Source organism: Phocoena phocoena, chromosome 11, assembly GCF_963924675.1.
Source record: "Phocoena phocoena chromosome 11, mPhoPho1.1, whole genome shotgun sequence".
Lineage (NCBI taxonomy): Eukaryota > Metazoa > Chordata > Mammalia > Artiodactyla > Phocoenidae > Phocoena > Phocoena phocoena.
The window spans coordinates 3,410,534-3,429,610 of record NC_089229.1 but is presented as its reverse complement, the minus strand read 5'-3'; the positions used below and the strand labels follow the sequence as shown (position 1 = coordinate 3,429,610).

The window sequence follows — 19,077 nt, the reverse complement described above, 5'->3', positions numbered from 1 at the left end:
GGGGGAAATTCTTTCCTTTGATTCCAGGTTGGTTTATCCGTTTTCATGCGGCAGGAGTCTGTCAGAACCAGCCTCAGGCATGTGACCCTAGCCTCTCCCTTGAGTTACATAAAATTGACATTTCCCACCCAGACCTTGCATCCCCTCGGTTTAGAAGTCAGCAAGCACTGATGACAAACTCTAAAGAAAAAATACCTGCATGGCAGAGTGGAAGCTCCGGGTGTGGAGTGAGCAGGTAGAAGAAGAGCTGAATTAAGACTGGGATCCACTCGACCCCAGGCTCGCTTCCCCTTGGGGGGTCTCACTGTTGTGGGTTTCTCTTTGGACCGAGGGGGGTGGTCAGTGCTGAAATGGTCCTCCGGGCAGGCACCACGCACTGCTGGGAATGGACGATCTAACGATGGGACCCAGGGCCACAAGGAGGGTCTGAACAGCACAAGTAAAAAGGGGAAAGGCCAGAAACAGAAGCCGAGGCCTGGTGAGGGGCCAGGGGAAGAGAAAGAACAAAGGGTGGCAACAAGGAGGCTGGGACCAGGGAGCTGAGGCCCCCGGGAGCCCAGGCCCTTGGCAAACAGAAACCAGAAAGAGGCAGCTTCGAAAGAAACCACCTGAAATAAACGCCCGGGGCCACGGGCTTCCCTGGTGGCGCAGTGGTTGAGAGTCCGCCTGCCGATGTGGGGGGCGCAGGTTCGTGGCCCTGGTCCGGGAGGATCCCACATGCTGCGGAGCGGCTGGGCCCGTGAGCCATGGCCGCTGCGCCTGCGCGTCCGGAGCCTGTGCTCCGCGGTGGGAGAGGCCGCGGCGGTGGGAGGGCCGCGTACCGCGGAAAAAAAAAAAAAAAAAAGCCCTGGGCTGGTGCCCCAGCCCACCTCTCTCACAGTATGCCCGTCAGGAGGCAGGAGGCCCAACTCCTTCCAGGCCCTGCCCAGAGCAACCGCAGCCCCGACACGGAACCGTTCCCCGGCTCAGGTTCTAGGGGTGCTTTCTATGATTTTGCTTTTGAAGCTAAACTCCCTGATGTGGCCTCGGCCCCGACCTTTTAGCCATCATCAGGTGTGTCAGAAATCGTCCATAAATTGTTGTCACGTGTAAGCATCTACAATACTAGATTTGACAAGCAAGGGGACACGCGCTACATCACGTGGGCACTTAATTAAACACGACTGTTCTTTGGTTTCTCTGAGTCTGGAGCTGCCAGACTTCCTTTGTTGGTTTCCAGCACATCTGCTGGCCGCTGTGTCCATGGGCCCCACCCCCAGGACTCTGGTCACCTTTCAGGTCAGCCTCCTGCAGCTTACTCGCTGCACTGCCTATGACAGAGGGCTGCCGGCCACGCCCAGGTGGTGGGTGGCTATGGCCACGTAGACACCAAAACCACATGCCATCGACCTGTTTGCCAGAAGACACAGGGCACCTCTGATTTGGGGGGACGGGCACCCACAGAAGCCTGCTGTTCTCAGCATCCAGCCACGTGGGGCACAGAGTGGCCAGGGGTCCCAACGAGGGGCCCTCCTTTTGGAGGCTGTGCCCACGTGGTGGCCTCCTGAGCACAGGGCTTAGGGGCAGAGGGCGGGGACGTGGTGTTGCAAGCAGGCAGGGCCAGGACCGGGGCCTGGTGCAGAGGCCCAGCTAGAGAAACGGGAGGGCAACAGCACGTACCAGCTCACGTGAGTCCTCACAACACCCCTGGAGAGGGAGCCTCGTCAGCCGCTTTGCAGGGCGGGGTGGAGCCCTGCACCGTGCACCAGAACGTGGGCAGCCACCCTAAAACAGCGGCCCAAACCTTCAAACTGCCCTTAGAATCAAACAGCACTGCAGCCTTGCAGCCGGGCCCAGGGGGCCAACCGGAGCTGTATCTCCCACGCCTCCCTCTTCCAAGCTCCCGGGAAAGGGGGTGGTGCTCTAAGGATCAGAAACAGAGCCACAAGCAGGGCACCCGGCGTGCACACGGGCTCCACGGATGACAGCTGCTCTCGCCATTTTATTAAAGCTGGTCGCCAAGGGAAATTCGGGAAGAGGGCAGAACGTGGGAAACACCTGCAAATCAGGACAAGCGGGCCCTGGGCCCGTATCCTTTACGGGGGGCAGGGGCCAGAGGGAGGGAGGTTAAGAGCACAGGTTACAGGCAGGGCCTGGGGGTCCCACCGGACAGCCTATGACCTTGGGCAACTTTTTCAACCTTTCTACCTCAGTTTCCTCACCTGCGAGATGGGGAGAACAGTGATACCAGCTCTCAGGGTTCTCGTGAGAAGGAAGTGGGCCTGACAGGTGAGGTGCGAGAGCAGTGCCAGCACAAAGCCCAAATGTGGCCGCTGAGCGATCCACGCTGAAGTCTGTGATGAGTCGGGCAGAGACCAGGTGGTATTTCAGCAGGGACCAGTCTCTCGAAACAGACGTCCTCCAAGAGGACGCCGTCTGCACCCCACACAGATGTCCGGGCCCAAGAATGTACCAAGGGGCTGAAGCAGGGCAAAGTGGGTGCAGGGGTCTGCCTGCCTCTGCAGAGCTCCCGGCAGACACTCCAGGCCACTCAGAATGCCCGGAATGTTCTCCCTCTGCAACTCAACCCCCTCCCACCCCCCACCGGGCCAAAGAGCCCCTCCTCTGGGAGATCGGGAGCCCCCCGGCCAACGTCTTGGGGCCACAGAGGGGAGCAGTGGGCGCTCATGCTTTGTGAGAATGGAACTACCAGCCAGCTGCTCGCCTGGGCGCCTGCGTGTCACGACACAGGACAAAAAGCCCAAGGAGGGCTTCCCTGGTGGCGCTGTGGTTGAGAGTCCGCCTGCCGGTGCAGGGGACGTGGGTTCGTGCCCCGGTCCGGGAAGATCCCACATGCCGCGGAGTGGCTGGGCCCGTGAGCCACGCCGCTGAGCCTGCGCGTCTGGAGCCTGTGCTCCGCAGCGGGAGAGGCCACAGCAGTGAGAGGCCCGCATACCGCAAAAAAAAAAAAAAAAAAAAAAGCCCCTGAGGAGCTTCAGGCCAGTGGGTGGACAGGCACAGAGAGAGAGCTGGACCTCTGCACAGTGATGAACACGGACATGGCAATCCTGGAGCAGAAGCCCGAAAGCACCGGCCAGGGAGCCCGTGTGGCCGTTTAAAGGTTTCAAAAGGACGTGCATCTGCTTTGGAGACTTTAGCCCAATCAAATCACCTGACAACCAGGAAAAAAAGTCAGGATCAGGAAATCTGGCATGAGTTCACAGCCCCAACCAATGATCTAGTATGAAGGATGGGTTTAGAGCAAAAAGATCTGAGCCGCAATGTAGAAAACCCACCAACGACTCAAGCCCCCATGTTACCCAAGGGCCCTCATCTGGACCTTTCTCTAGGGGCAGTCAGGGTGGACAGCGGCCTGATCCTGCAAGCAGGAACATCAAAGGCTGAAGGTAGCAGACAAGCAGGCAGTGACCAGACATCGTCCAGCCGGAGCTGGAATGCAGGTATGGCCCCGCCTGGGTCAGGGGGGCTTCCCGAAGGAAGCGGCAGCCGGCAGACGGGCCGGCAGGGGGGGTGCCGAGGAAATGCCTCTGCAAGGCTGGGCAGGTCCAGAGAATCACGAGGTGAGGGTGGCCATGTCACAGGATGCGAGGTGCCAGAATCGAGGGTCACCAGGGGTCAGCACACAAGGGGCCACCCTGTGCCCTATTAAGAAGTTTGGGTTTTGCCCCAGGTGGCAGGCAGGCCCGGCAGGCCTGTCGGACAGAGATCCACCTGACCCAGGCTGAGAGCAGATGCCACCACTGCTGTTCCACGGGGGAGAGGGCGGTGGCCTAGGCCAGAGTGCTGGGAACTGGGAGGACAGTGGCGGGCGGGGGAGACATGAGGTCAAGGGACTCACAGGACCTGACCGAGATGGGAGGGGAGGCGAGACGGAGGAGGACTGCCGGGGGGGTTTCACATCAGCACCACGCGGCGCCTGTTGGCTACACCGCACCCCTCACCTGCTCAGGGTGGGCAGCCCCGGGAGAGGAGTCTGCCCCATCTCTCCCTGAGATGCCCTGTTCTCCAAAGGGCAGCTCAGAGGGAGCATCTTGTTCTGGGGGACACAGAAGGCCGCATTCCCCTAATGGGCCCCTAAACGCTGACCAAATACAAAGTACACCCTGTACTACTAAGGTGAACTTGATAGACGTCTTTACAACGGAAGCGATAGATTTTTAAAAGTTAAATTAAATCTAAATTCTCTTGGAGAAAAAGATGCAAAAGTTAAAGAATGGCCACAGCACACAGTCAGCCTGCTTCCTCCTGTTACGGTTAAAGAACCAGCGCGGAAAGGGGTGAGGCCGCCCGGCCGCCCGCCCGCGGTTTCCCAGCAAGCTGGCGGCACAGCAGGAGCCTACACTGAGTCTCATTCCCAAGCCTGCTGGGCCCTTTCCCTCCACCTTCTGGCCACCTGGGTGGCAGGGGTGCCCACGTGGTGGCAGGTGAGTGGGACCGGGGCAGCCGGGGGTCGGCTTCGTGGGCATGTGAGCTGGGCGGGCAAACAGGGCACCACACCTGCTAAATGCTCTGTTGTCACCAGCTGGAGATTCTTAATTTTTGAACCCCATCCTCAATTTGCATGGGGTCCTACAAATTAAGTGGCCGGTCCTACAGCCAGCGCTGGCCAAGGTGACTCGACTCTCAGAGGCCCCGGTGGACGGGGGTTGTTGTTACGGGACGGAGGGATGCGCGGAGACACGAGGCCACCTCGCGACCTCCAACCACAGGAGGCGTCGCGGGCACGCGCGGGGACTCACGCGAGGGCCACGGTGAAGTGGAAGCGCTGCCTCAGGCCGCGGAAGGTGACGAAGGACTGCGGCGGGAAGCTCCTGGTGGCCACTTCGCAGTAGGGCCTCTCGAACGCGCCGGGGGGGCACACGCAGTGGAAGCCGCCGATGAGCAGGTTCACACAGGTGCCGCCGTTCTTGCACACGTCGTTGGTGCAGCGGCCGGAGCGTGCGTTCACCTCGCAGTGCTCACCTGGGGGACGAGGGCGGGAGGAGGTCACACTGTGGCCTGCTGGGGGGAGGGGGGCACTGCTCCCACCCAGGCTGCAAACGCCGCTGCAGAACCAGCTGCTAAACCCAAACCCGGGGGCACGTGAGGCCTCTGGGAACCACCCTGGAGTCGGGCTGCGATCAGACGTGTGCCGTTCCCGCTGGCCCGAGGGCACCCAGCACCTGCTGGGCCGTCTAAGGGTGGCGGGGCAGCGGGCTCCCAGTAAGCACCCCAGGGGGTTCCTCGGCCGAAGGCACCAGGTGGCCAAGCCACTCCAGCCCTGTCCCTGTCCCGGGCCTGCCGGGGTCCCCGCCCTCGGGGGAGTGGGGGGACCAGGGCAACGTGCAGCTGTGAACACTTCTGGGCATCCAACCCCTTTCTGAACGCCCCGCTGGCTGAGCCTGGCTCCCTTATGAGAGAATCACCTAGAAAGAGGATGACGAGAAGGCCTCGTGCCCTCCCCGCACGCTTGCCCGCACGACGGCTGGCCACCTCCGGGCCTCGTGGGAGACTCGGGAGCAGGTCAGGGTCACTCTGGCCCAGGGCCTCCTGTGTGGCCTCCTCCCTCCCCCACTGCCCGGCCGGGCAACGCTGGATTCCAGTTCGTCTTTAATCGTGTCTGTTCCTCCCACTGGCCTCCAACGTCCTCTCTGTGGCCTAATCCCTCACGACAGGAAGGTTCTGGAAGCTTCCACATAGAAACTGATCAGGCAGCCCAAGCTGACCCCCGAGGCCCGTCAGACCCAGAGTGCCCACCGCGGCAGCCAGCAGGGGTCTGACTGGGTGATCCTCGCTCCCTGGGACACAGCCCGGACCTGCCTCTGTCACAGGGTAGACGTTGCCAGCCACCCACAGGCCGGCAGCCCGACAACCAGGAATTCCCCAACTCCCACCAGTATGTGTCACCAGTTTTGACTTTTAAATGAACGCGTTCTAAAATAAAAGTACTACGTTGCATACTAAAAAAAAAAAAAAAAAAAAAAAAAGAATTCACTGTGCAAATAGCGCGGCCTAGGAAGCCTTCAGCAGTTTCCTGCGGGTCCCCACAGGAAAACATCAGGAGAGCTGGATGCCCCGGCCGTCCGGCATGTTTGCTCAGCGCGGTACCTTGGAGACCCTCCCTGTTGGCACTTGGGAGCTCCTCCTCTTTCTTCCTAATGGTTGCACAGTATTCAGTTAGGGCAGCGGTCCCCAACCTTTTTGGCACCAGGGACTGGTTTCATGGAAGGTAATTTTTCCACGGACGGTGAGCGGTGGAGGGGCAGGGGTGGGGGGGGGGAGTGGGGGATGGCTCAGGCGGTAATGCGAGCGATGGGGGGCGGCAGATGAAGCTCCGCTCGCTCCCCCGCCGCTCACCTCCCGCTGTGTGGCCCGGTTCCTGGGAGTTGGGGACCCCTGCGATAGAGGGCCCCATCAGAATTTAAACCACTAACGTTTCTTGCTCTACTAGTGATGGACACGGGGCTGTTTACAGCTCGCTTTTATTGCAGGTAACTTTTTGATATACATCCTTGGCATGTTTTAAGAATCCCTCTCTCGAGAAAATTCCTAAATGTGATGAATCAAAGGTACACGCAGTTGACATTTTGACAGCCGCACTTTTTTCTGACTCACCCAATATTTCCAAACCGTGCTCCCCAAAAGGATGCACGGATTCACACATCCTCGCCAACACAAGGTATGTTCAATCTGTAAACTATTTTGCATTTCTGACAAATGAATCTTCCAGGTGTTTTATTTGCAATTATTTTTGATGAGGTTCAACATCTGCCGGAATTTGACTGGCAACGTCCATTTCCTTTCTCTGAACTGCCTGATTATTCCTGTGTTCGTATTGCAATGATGGTTGGTTTTGTTTTTATCGTGTTACACGAGGTCCTCATAAATTTCAGAAATTAACTGTTCTCTGCTATTTCTGTGGCAACTCCCTCTTGGCTTAAGTTTAACTTTCAACTTATGTTATTTGTAGTCACGTAAAAATGTTATATCTGCATATGGTCATATTCATCAATGTTTCCTTTGTAACGCCAGTGCTCTCGGGTTTGGTATGAAGAGATACGAAACTTGGAGCTCCAGAGACATCCGGCACCAGGATCCTCGGTGCACGGAGAAGCGTGCATTCGAACGGCAGTATCATCCTGGAACCCAAAGTCACTGGGATCCCCAGACATGGGCTTCCCTGGATGCCCTCTGTGCCTTTTCAATATTGAACCATGTGAATACATTACCTACTGTCTCAGTCTGCTCGGGCTGCCGTAACAAAATACCATGGGCTGGGGGCTTAAACAACAAAAGTGTATTTCTCACAGTTCTGGAGGCTAGATCAGGGTACCAGCACGGCTGGTGAGGCCTCTCTTCCCAGCTGCCTGCTCCTTCTGTCCTCACATGGCCCTTCCTCTGTGTGTGTACAGCAAGAGGCAGAGATTTCTGTTGCCTCTGCTTATGTGGACACTGATCCCATCAGATCAGGGCCCACCCTGATCATTTACCTAAATTACTTCCTCTAGGGCCCACCTCCAGATACAGTCCCATTGTGGAGTTAGGGCTGCAACCTAGGAATTTGGAGGGGACACAATTCAGACCAGAGCAGGCATGTATGAGACAATTGGGAATTTGAACAAACTGGATAGTGATACTAAAATTTATCATCATTTTAAAGAGGAAGACTTAGATGCTGTGGAAGAGTTGGTACTGTGGTGTACCCCACGTGTCCCTCCAGGACCGAGGTTCTGGAGTGCTGGGCGACGGTGGCTCACAGCTGAGACTCTGCACTCAGATCCTCCTCCTGAAATCCCTCACCCAAAGTTGCATAGCCCTTGCTGGGGCAGCTCACACCCAGCGACGGGTGAGCGTGGAGATGGAGGGGCCCACAGCCCCTTGGGCTAGTGCAGCCACCTCGGCAGTGTATCTCCAGAGCTGAGACGTGGGGTCCACAGAGGCTTTTGCTGCCACGGCATTACAGCCCAACCTCTCCTCTGCGCAGCCCTGGGTGCCCCCCGCCCCCGCCCCTGCCCCTGCCCACGGCGTGGCGAGAAGGCAGATCTTGAGCCTCAGGGTCTGTTTCCCAGTGTGCAGATTTTAGAGAGCTCAATAATTGACTGGTGTAAGAAAATCCTTTCAACCTTCCAAGGGAGGCTTCAGAATGAGCTTCCTTTTGAGGAACAGGTGAAACGGATCTGTAATTAGCATAACAAGCCTCAGAAACAAATCTGAACTTCCTCTACTTCTCCCAAGTGTCTTCCTTTCCAGGTTGCAACACCCAAGAATGCACAACTTGCTAATCAAAGGTAACCCAGCCTGAGTCCCTCAGAAACAGGGAGGAGTGTCGCAACCACTGACCTCTACTGAACTACAGAACCGTGCAGGGGCCACCAGGCCGGGGACCCAGGGCAAAGCCCACCCCAGGGCCAGACAGTGTCGGGTGGGTTCTTCTTCGTCCCCCTCCTCCCCACCAGGCAGGGCAGGGAGGGAGAGGCCAGAAAGCCCAGCCAGGTCACCCACCTGCTCTCCCCTAGCAGGGGCTGCCCCCAAGGAACCTTGTGAGCAGACAATTCACATGCTGCTCAGAAGGGAAAGGACGGCGGCCCACCCGGCTGCAGACCCTCCTCTCAGCTCCACCAGCAACAGAAACCGTCTGGTCTCCCCCCCACTGCCCCCCGCCCGCTCCCGGGTTAGCAGGGTGCCCTGCCGGCCCCACAACACTGGGCTCGCCCACAACACTGGGCTCGGCCACCCCGCCAGGCAGGCTGTGTGCACACATAACCCCACACACATTCGTGCACACACACCTGTGCCCTCACACCCAGTCACACGCTGCTGACACATCTTCGCACATACACCCTCACACACACTCTCGTCTTCACACGCATTCACACCCTCACACACACCCTCAGCCACACACGTACATACCTGCACACACACACCCTCTCACACACACTCTCACGCTAATCCCCGCTCCTGGCATCTTCTCCGGGTGGGCAGCCTGCAGCCTCCTTAAATTCTAGTCATTAATTTTAAACGCTTAGCTGAAGGTGTATTGTTCTTCATACACTGCAAATTCTTTAATCTCTACTTTTAAAATACATGTGACGTCTGGGAGGGTTCGCCTTCCAAGTCCCAACTTGGCAGGTCAAGGGCATTCTGAAATAATAAAGCCGCCGTGAGAGGACGGGGCGGGCCGTGCTCCGCAAACCGTGACGGCAAACAAATGGGGGCCTGGCACGGCCCCTTCCCACGGTGCTCTGCCTGTGGTGTTCCAGAATCCTGCCCATCCGGGCTCGGCCCAGGTGGTCAGTGTCACCACCAGGATGAAAGCACAGCCCACGCCCCCAGTGTGGCCACAGCAGCTCCCGAGCTCTGCCCTCGTGTGGACTGGAAGTCTCAACTCCTCCACCTCTATCGAAGCATCTGAGGACTCCTACGATGCCCTCTCAAGGGCCACCTGCTACCGAGGCCGAGAGAAGGCAGGCCCTGAGCGCGTGTACACACAAACACACACACACACACACACAGAGCACCCTTCACTCAATTCCCGAAGACCTGAATTTGACTTTGCTGACAGTATTTCTGCTCACGTGTGGTTTTCAGCGGCTGCAGGGAAGCCTCGTTCCTCAGGCCGCCCCTGTGAACAGGAGGACGACAGAGCAGGACCCGTGCTACCCACAGCCACGCTGCAGCTCGGGCGGCTGCCTTAAAGCATCCGCTGTCCCGTGGAAAGGGCGTGATGATGTGTGGGATTATTCTGTTCCTCTACTTAACCAATTGTGCAATTTCAAATCAGCTGCAAATAAAGCTAAGTCTCCGTGAAGTTGTTTGTTTTAAGCACAAAAGATATCTTTTCATTTCCAATAGGTCGTTGTAGTATTCGTTTCCTGGGACTGCCGTAACAAGTACAACAAATCTGGTGGCTTTACAAGAACAGAAATGTGTTCTCTCATAGCTCTGGCGGCCCTAAGTCCAGAATGAAGGTATGGGCAGGACCGTACTCCCTCTGCAGGCTCCAGGCAGGACCCTTCCTGCCTCCCCAGCTGATGGGGGCTCCCCGTGTTCCCTGGGCTGTGGCTTCATCATCCATCTCTGCCTCTGTCATCACATGGCCGTCTTCCCTGGGTCTCAAATCTCCCCCTCCTTTCTCTTATAAGGACGCCCGTCACTGGATTCAGGGTGGACCCTAAATCCAGGATGATTTTACTATTCATCGAGAGCCTTACTAATTACATCTGGAAAGACCCTATGTCCAAAGGAGGTCACATTCTGAGGTTCTGGACACGAATCTGGGGGTGATACTACTCAACCACTCCAGCGGCCCTCCGCGCCTGTCCTAGAGTTACCATCATAGTAAACGTTGGCCTCTGCAAACACGGAGTCCCGAGGTGAAGCAGCACCTAACCCTGTGGGGCTGCATTCCCCAGCTTCCACGACACTCACCGGGCTCTGGTTTCTCTGCCCTCTGGGAACGCTCCTCCCGGCCTCTCCCACCAGGCCAGTAAGGGGAGGTGGGCCAGGGCCAGCTCCCCACCTCCACAGCCGTGCCTCAGGCCCCTCCTCTGGGGCCCACACACAGCCATCCAACCCTTTCTGCCCTTGTTCTCTCCTCCGCAAACCCAGGCTTCAAACCTGTCTTCCCTCGCCAAGCTTGTTCTCCGGGTCCCACACCTGGAGAGGGTCCTGCAGCTGCCCAGAGAGGGGGCCAGGAGCCCCGGAGCCATTCCCTCCCCTCCTCCCTTGTCCCCACCAGTGCCATCCCCCAGGGTCCGTGTCACTCGCCTCCACTGCCACCTGCACCCCAGTCTACACCAACCCCAATCTGCACAACCACGGACAGTGACAATCTCTCGGGCCCCTGGACCCACGCCAGCTGCTCATCACCTTACACATCCGCCTGTTCTCCACAGAGGCTTGCAAACAATCCCGCTGCTCCATAAAGACCCTCCCACCCTGGAGCCCGGCCCTCGGCCACACGCCAGCCCCGTCTGCGCCACGCTCACCACCTCTCGTGCCGGCCACACGGTCTCCCTCTTTGAAGGGAGATTGGGGGATTCAATAGGCTAATGGAGACGACCCCCTAGGTAAACACTCATGCATATTCACCACTGTCAATGATCACCCCCTGGTGACCCCCTTTCTCTGTGCCTGGCATCCTCTCTGCTGGGCTCTGCAGGTGGCTTCCCTGTGCCCGGATGCAGCTTTATCTCAGGCACCCTGCATCCCCTCAGGAGGCTTCGCCCGCCCACCTGACCAGGGCCAGGGCGCCCAGGACAGACCCTGATGGTCCAGAATCTCCCCTCTCCAGAGAGCGCCCACCCCAGCTCCAGGGTGACACCTGCTGTGCAGCTGTTCCCCAGCCTCTGTCTCCCCAGGCTCTGGGGTAGGGGCAGGGGCAGGGTCTGTCTGGGGGTCAAGTCTAAGAATATCCAGCACACAGAGGGTGCCTGACAAACGCCCGGCACGTAGCAGGTACTCGACGAATGCTTGTGAGATGAAGTCTTAAAGTGCCAGGATTTCCCCCCTTCCAAGCCAATGATGAATCCTGTACAGAATTATAAAACCTGCATAATTCACAGGTTTGATTCAAACAGCGTTGGGAATTTGTTGATCTAATGAATGAAGAATTAATTCTACAGATAAACACGCTTTTTTAAAAATAAAAGGCAGTGAGGACTCTTGAGTATGCAGGTCTCAGATGAACTGGGTCCCCCGGAAAGGGTCTCGTCTCTGGGTTCCAGGACCTTCGTTCAGGCCAATCCCAGGCCCCCGTGCGCGCCTTTCCATGGCAGCCACTCCAGCTGAACTGGACAGTAATCCACTTACGTGTTTCTTTAACTGTATCTCCTCCTCGGGGCTGTGCTGGCAGATCCCGACGGCCAGCCCTCGGGGGAAAGCCCTGATTTGCAGAACTGTCCCGTTTCCATGGGACATCACAGCCAACCTGGCATCAGAACTCAGAGTTGTGAAGAGATGTGATAGGATGGTTTTTAATTCTTAAAATCATCTTACTTTAGGCAAATAATTAGGACCAAATTTAGTGAGCCCTATATCTTTTTTTTTAATATACAGCTCTTACTTGAAACACCATTTTAATGCAATAAATGTTCTCAGATGTGCTTACTTAACAAGATTTAACTTCACCTTTCCTCTTCTAGGAATCCTCAAAGTAAATCTGGGCTTCCAAAATTTCTTCCAAGCATCCCAGTATCCTGCTTAGAGTCAGAGGCTTGCTCTGAGCCATTCAAAACCTGGGGAAAGTTCCCCCATCCTCCTCTTGTGCACCCCCAACCCATTATGACTGCCAGCCTCGCCCGCCCACCGAGGATGAGGTTCACCCGAGCAAGCTAATAGCCTTGCTCAATAATTCATGTAGCACCGCAACCCCCTGCCGAGGAAGACCTGAGGCCTGGCCTCCTGGTCACGGCTGCAAATGCAGAACCCCGCACGGAAAACTGGGAAAGGACCCCCGCCGCATAAGAAGGCATGCGTAGCTGCAGAACAGGAGCTCCCAGGAGCCGAGGCCCCTCTAGCCGCCACGACCTCACGCACGTCCCGGTCACTGGATGCCTGTCCCACCCAGGCTTGGGGCTGGGGGTGGGAGGGCAACACTGGCCACCCGGGAACCCCAGCCCGTAGTGCCAAAGCCACAGACCCTCGGGTGGGGAGCGTTGAGTGCCCTAGAGAAGCGCCAGCTTCACAGAGCTTAAACAAGGGCTCGTCTGCAGGGTTACAGGGGCGGCGGAGGCCTCGCAGCCCCTGGTGTGGGAACTCTCAAACGCCCCCATCTTACAGACCGGAAACTGACACCCGGCACGGGGTGTAAGAATACCATTTGTTGTTTGCAACCAAAAAAGATATTCCTTAAATGTAAGGGAAACGGAGGAAAAACATAGTGCCTGAGTGGGGGAGCCTCTGAGCTGGGCTATGCAGGAGCGTCCATGGCGGTGGAGACGGCTCGGCCCCAGAAAGGGCCCCAGCAGAAGCACGGGGATATCGGGGGCTGGGCCGGATGCTGGGTGACGGGTGCGCACCTGGTCAGGTCTGCGAAGGAAGGGGGGACAGCCAAACACCCCTCGCTGTAGAGAGACCTGTGGGGAGCAGGGCCTGGCAGGGGGAAGGTAAAAGGTACAGGAGTGTGTGCGTGTGTGTGTGTGTGTGTTATGTGATGTATGTCTGTGTGGCGTATGTGTGATGTGTGTGAATGTATGTGATGTGTGGCGTGTATGTGATATGTGTGCATGTGTGTTATGTATGTATGGCATGTACATGTGATGTGGTGTGTGATGTGTCTGTGTGTGGCGTGTATATGTGGCGTGGGGTGTGTGCGCACGTGTGTGGGACAGTCACGGCAGGTCTGGGGGAGGAGGGGCAGGGCGGGAAGCAGGAGATGACGGTGTGAACGTGGTTCCTGCCAAGAGGCGCTTCAGAAGATGCCGGGGTGGGGGCCAGCGGAGGGGAGCGCAGCCAGGCCGAAGCCCTCGGCCCTGGAGGGGGGCCAGGGCTGGGCCCCAGGAAGGGAAGGGAGCGTAGAGGTTTTTATGGCTTCAGCTTTTCGATAAATAAAGAGACAATTGCCTTCTGGTCCTAAGCGATAGCTCAGGGCTTTGAACTAGAAAAACTAGACTCTCCGGAGGCAGTGATGCACCCGCATAGCTTGTGTTGGAAGCTTCAGGAGCACGGAGACAAGGACAGGGCCTCTGAAAAGTTTAAACACTGAAAAAAATCGGTCCATCCACCCTTCCATCCACCCACCCACGGCCTAGGCACACCCTCCCACCTAACCGCCCCCCCCCCGCCCCCCCGCAGAGGTGTCCAGAGCAGGCTTCCGACCACTGACTCCGTTTCCCAGGCTGGAAACCCTCCCTGAAGGCAGGATTTCTGTTTCTGGCCCCGGGGCTAGCCTAGCCCCTAGGAGGCCGGGGTCAAGGTGAGATCAGCTAATTCTGTGAGGATCTTGAGCTGAACACCTGGCACGTGGGGCTGTCACATGACCCCCTGCTCTGAACTGGCTTCTTGAGCCTGGAGGCCCCATCTGTCCACCCCAAGCCCCGCACTGGCCCTCTCCCCGCCCCCAGCTCCCTTCAAGGTTTCAAGGTTGTCGGACTGCCTCACCTCCTGTCCCGGCCCTGGAGCCCCCTCCCCTACCAGGCAAGGCTGCCAGGAAGGGCCCCTCAGAGGCCAGACACCTGCCCACAGCACGGGGAGGGGAGGCCGGAAGCCCAGACCATGGCAGGCCTGCCCCAGGCTGGGGCTTCGGGGTGACTTCACTACTGTCTTTGAAGCAAATTCCCAGAACCCCGACACACCCATCTTTTTAAAATATAAATTAAAAATGCATTCCAGCGCCAAAGAAAATGATTCCAGCTTCTCCACGGCTCCTGGCTGTAAATCAAGAGTTACCTACACACCTGAGAGGTTGAAACCCGGCGAACCTGAAAAATCGCAGTGCTTTCCAAACTCCTGGTGCAGGTACACGGCCCGGCCCGGCCCGACTCAGCCCAGCCCAGCCCGCAGCCACACTTGGGGACCCCCTCCTTTCAGAAAGGGGGTGCTCTCCCTACCCCTCTCTCCTCATGTCCATTGCGGGGTGGGGGGAACAGAAAATAACCAACCCTGAAGTCAGCTAAACGGTGGCTCCTAAAAGATACGTCCAGGGCTTCCGTGGTGGCGCAGTGGTTGAGAGTCCGCCTGCCGATGCAGGGGACACGGGTTCGTGCCCCGGTCTGGGAAGATCCCACATGCCACGGAGCGGCTGGGCCCGTGAGCCATGGCCACTGAGCCTGCGCGTCCGGAGCCTGTGCGCCGCAACGGGAGAGGCCACAACAGTGAGAGGCCCGCGTACCGCAAAAAAAAAAAAAAAAAGAGATACGTCCACATCCTAATTCCCGGAACCTGTGACTATCACCCCATGTGGCAAAAGAGTGACAATCACGTCACGTGGCAAAAGACGTGATTAAATTAAGGATCTTGAACTGAGACCCTCCTTATAACCCGGGTGGGCCCTCTGCAATCACGCGAATCCTTACGGAAGAGGAGCAGCTGCAGTTTACAGACCACGTGAGGAAGGAGGCACAAGCCCAGGGAGCCCGAGGGCACCACGGCTGGAAGAGACAAAGGGACCCGCCCCTGGTGTCCCCAGAGCCTTCGGAGGGAGCGTGGCCCCGCCCACACCTTGATTTCAGAATTCTGACCTCTGGAACCGTGAGAGGATGAATTTCTGCTGTGTTAAGCCACCCAGCCTACAGTCTTCTATTCCGGCAGCCACAGGAAACCACTACAAATCCTAAACACACCACAGAAACCGGACAGACTCAGCAGAAATCTCTTCCTGGGCACAGTCCCCTAAGAAAGCAGCACCCCTAACACCTTTCAGCGACTCCGTAAGCTTCAGCAGAGCTGGAGCCGTGGAAGAGAAAGCCCCTTCTGTCCCCCAGGTCTTTGTGGTGCCCAGTGGGCAGCAGCTAAGAACCCAGGAGGCACCAAATGAACACACACAGGTGGACCCCAAAATCTTGGCTGCCAAAGCCGGCGGGGGAGGCCCCCCAGGGGGCCGGACACTGGCACGTGGGGTGCCTGGGGCAAAGGTGCACCTGGTGACCAGGGGAGAGTTCACCGAGCTGGCCCCCAGGGCCTGAGCGCCCAGAACCCCATCTTGGCTCCTGAACCCCCTGAAAGCAAAGGCAGGGTCCCTCCCAGCCAAGGATGTGGGCTCAAAAGGATACAGCTGGTGGCAGCTCAGGAGACATCTGGGGTCCCAGAATGGTGGAGGGTCCCACCCCGGGTCAGCCTGGGCCCCAGCCAACATCCCCCAGGGACCTGGTGGGAGGGAGGCTCATTCTGTCCTGGGGCCCGACGGGGAGGCTGTCCAGGGCCCTCCTTGTGCCCTTGTGGGCCTCTGCAGGCGTCTCTCCAGAGACCATGGGATGGGGGGCGGTGCAGGGCCTGGAAACTGCCTCATCCAGGGAGGCCCCGGCTTTGGGAGAGGTCACCCGGAAACCCCGGGGCCAGGGCATCTGTCCTGCAACGTCCCAAGAACCAGCTCCAGGACAGCATCTCAGACACAGGACTATGATTTAGTTCTAATGACATGCGGCCCTCTGAGGGTCGGGGCACGGGAGGGCCTGGGGAGGTCTCCTGGAGACGGTGGGCTTGCGTGGGTGGGGTGGGAGACGCCCTGCACCCCAGAGAAGATGGAAGCCTGGAGGCCGGGCTGAGGGTCCCTGCTGACCATGGGAAGAACCTGTCGGTGGAAAGTAAACTCACAGCTGTGGGCAGCGAGGCTGGAAAGGGGCGTCCCCGGCACTTTATCAGCTAGTAGGGAAACCGTGCCAACTCTGAAATGGCGACGTGTCCAAACTCAGCCGGAATGCTAACTAAAACCTTAATCATCCATGCACAACAGCGGCTCAGCCCCCGATGGTTCAAATTCCCCTTCCTGCGTGGTGCTGGGAGGAGGGACGTTCCCGGGACAGATGAACACCCAGAGAAGAACACGCATTCTTTATTTGCCGCTTGGACTCACGACAGCCGCGTTGCCCTGGCGGACACACACTCCCTCCTCCAGCTGCGCCCGGCGACCCCAGCAGAGAAGTCTCACCCCGTTACCCCAGCCCTGCAGGCACTGGGAGCACGACAAGAGACATCTGTCTGTCCACATCAGGGAAAGGGCTCAGGAGGGAGCAATGGGCAACAGCGTGAGCGGAGACCACTCTCCCTGGGGAAGTCGGGGGTGGCCACTCACGGGTCAAGGGCTCAAACTGGACTCCCAGTAACTCCCGGTGGCCCTTGGTCCACGTGGTGCCTCCAGAGAAACAGCGGGGACGGACCCCAGGGTCGATGGCAAAGGCCTTGCTTACTCCTCCCTCCACAAATACTGACTGAGCGTCAAGGGGGTGCTGGGCGCCGGTGGGAGAACACGGAGCCCCGAAGACACCCACATCCTACTCCCTGGAGCCTGAGGCCATGTCACCTCACACCACAGAAGGGACTTGGCAGGCGTGGGTCAGGTAGGGATCTTGAGACTTGAGACACCGAAGTTACCCTGGACTCCTGGGGGCCCGGGGTAACGGCCAGGGTCCTCGTGGGGGACGAGGGTCAGCAGTGAAGCTGTGATGACAGAGGCAGAGGCTGGCGTGAGGTGAGGAAGGGCCGCCAGCCAAGGGATGCAGGCAGCCTCTAGAAGCTGGAAAAGGAGAGATTCTCCCCCGGCGCCTCCAGAAGGAGCTCCGCGAGAATAAATCTCGCCTGTGGGACTCTGTCACAGCAGCTGCAGGACACGAGCTGAGGGGGGAGGAGGCAAGGCCAGTCCTTGCTCTCATGGAGCTGCCTTCCGGCTCTTTCTGCAGAAGCAGCTGCTCTCCACACGCGCACACACCGGATACTCACAGCCTGCACGGGGGAGACTCCTGGCAGGAACTGGCCGAGGAGCCTCGTCTCCCCTCGGACAGCGGGTACGACGACCCAGGAAGGTTCTAACCGCACGTGGCATGTCCTCGGGCCACTCTGCTCACCGTGGTCAGACATTTCAGCGTATACCTGTGTTCCTCACCGACCCAGGCCCTGCGCCCAGCTCATCTGACCCACCTAGAAGCTGGCTGGGTGGATGCGAGGAACGCTTGTTTTCAGATCTCTGAAAAGAAAACGAACCACAGAAGCCTGTCAGAGTGTCCTCTGTCCCAGCAGATGCTCGACAAGCGGGTCGACAAGAAGTGGCCATCACCACCAACCCCCAGAAGCCCTGAGGCCAGTGGAACTGTGTCAATCCCTAACCCCCGGTGCTTGTGAAGTAATCTCACTTGGAAATAGGCTCTCGCAGATGTGATCAGGTTAAAATGAGATTGTACTGGACTAGCGGGGGACCTAGTCCAATGACTGGTGTCCTTTTAAAATGAGGGAAATTTGGACACAGAGACAGAACACACCGGGGGCGGGGGGTGCCATATGAGGACAGAGGCAGAGACTGAAGAGATGCAGCTACAAGCCAAGGACCACCCAGGACAACCAGAAGCTAAGAAGAGGCAGGAAGGACTCTCCCCTAGGGCCTCTGCAGGGAGCAAGTCCCCACCGACACCTTGATTTTGGACTTCAGGCCTCCAGAGCTGTGAGAGAATAAATTTATGTTATTTTTTATCTTAATAAATTTATTTTATTTTTGGCCGCGTTGGGTCTTCGTTGCTGTGCGTGGGCTTTCTCTAGTTGCGGTGAGCGGGGTCTATTCTTCATTGCAGCGCACGGGCTTCTCATTGCGGTGGCTTCTCTTGTTGCGGAGCACGGGCTCTAGGTGCGCGGGCTTCAATAGTTGTGGCACACAGGCTCAGTAGTTGTGGCTTGTGGGCTCTAGAGTGCAGGCTCAGTAGTTGTGGCACACGGGCTTAGTTGCTCTGTGGCATGTGGGATCTTCCCGGACCAGGGCTCGAACCCGTGTCCCCTGCATTGGCAGGTGGATTCTTAACCACTGCGCCACCAGGGGAGTCCAATTTCTGTTAGTTTAATCCACCCAGTGTGTGGTCCTTTGTGACAGTAGCCCCAGGAAGCTAACAGAAGCCATTAGCCCCGCCCCTGTCCCCAGTGGCCGTTTGGCTGTGCACGGACACCCAGGCCAGATGCAAGGAGGGGGATTATTCTGTTTGTCAAAACCCCAGCCCTGGGGGAAAGAATTCCACGGAGGAGGAAAGGAGATCCCTGGCTAAATTTACCCCCACCGCAATCTCTCTGTATATGATTTTAATGGAAAACGAAGTCTTCCTGAAGTGCAATAATGCCCTAGCTTTACAATAATGTACTAGAGAAATGCTGGATACCCCCAACCTGGAACCAGTAGAAAGAGTCCGACGTCAAAGACGGCAGAGGTGCTAAAGAGAGAGAAACCTGGAGTAATCCTGAGTATCTGAAAAGTACATTTTCCTAAGAAAGGATTCTGTCTCTGCTTTATTTGAGATTTTAATTATAGGCCAGGTAACGATTTTCATTTCGAATGATAATTTAACTCTCCGGTTTAAGGACTAAATTCAACTTGACGACGAACTCTTCCACGCGGAGCTTTAATCCAGTAAATTGCAGTCAAGTGGAGCAAACTCATTTCTCTCGTGTTATGTGAATGTCACCCCGCAG

General features: G+C 57.6%; 1 protein-coding gene across 1 annotated transcript in view; it reads right to left on the bottom strand.

The window, feature by feature from the left end:
• CELSR1 (cadherin EGF LAG seven-pass G-type receptor 1) overlaps nucleotides 1-19,077 on the bottom strand; it is a 147,200-nt gene that overhangs the window by 69,256 nt on the left and 58,867 nt on the right. The window contains exon 3 of the mRNA XM_065887276.1: nucleotides 4,740-4,962. Within this exon, the coding sequence (XP_065743348.1) occupies nucleotides 4,740-4,962 (223 nt within the window). The remainder of the gene's footprint in view (nucleotides 1-4,739; nucleotides 4,963-19,077) is intronic.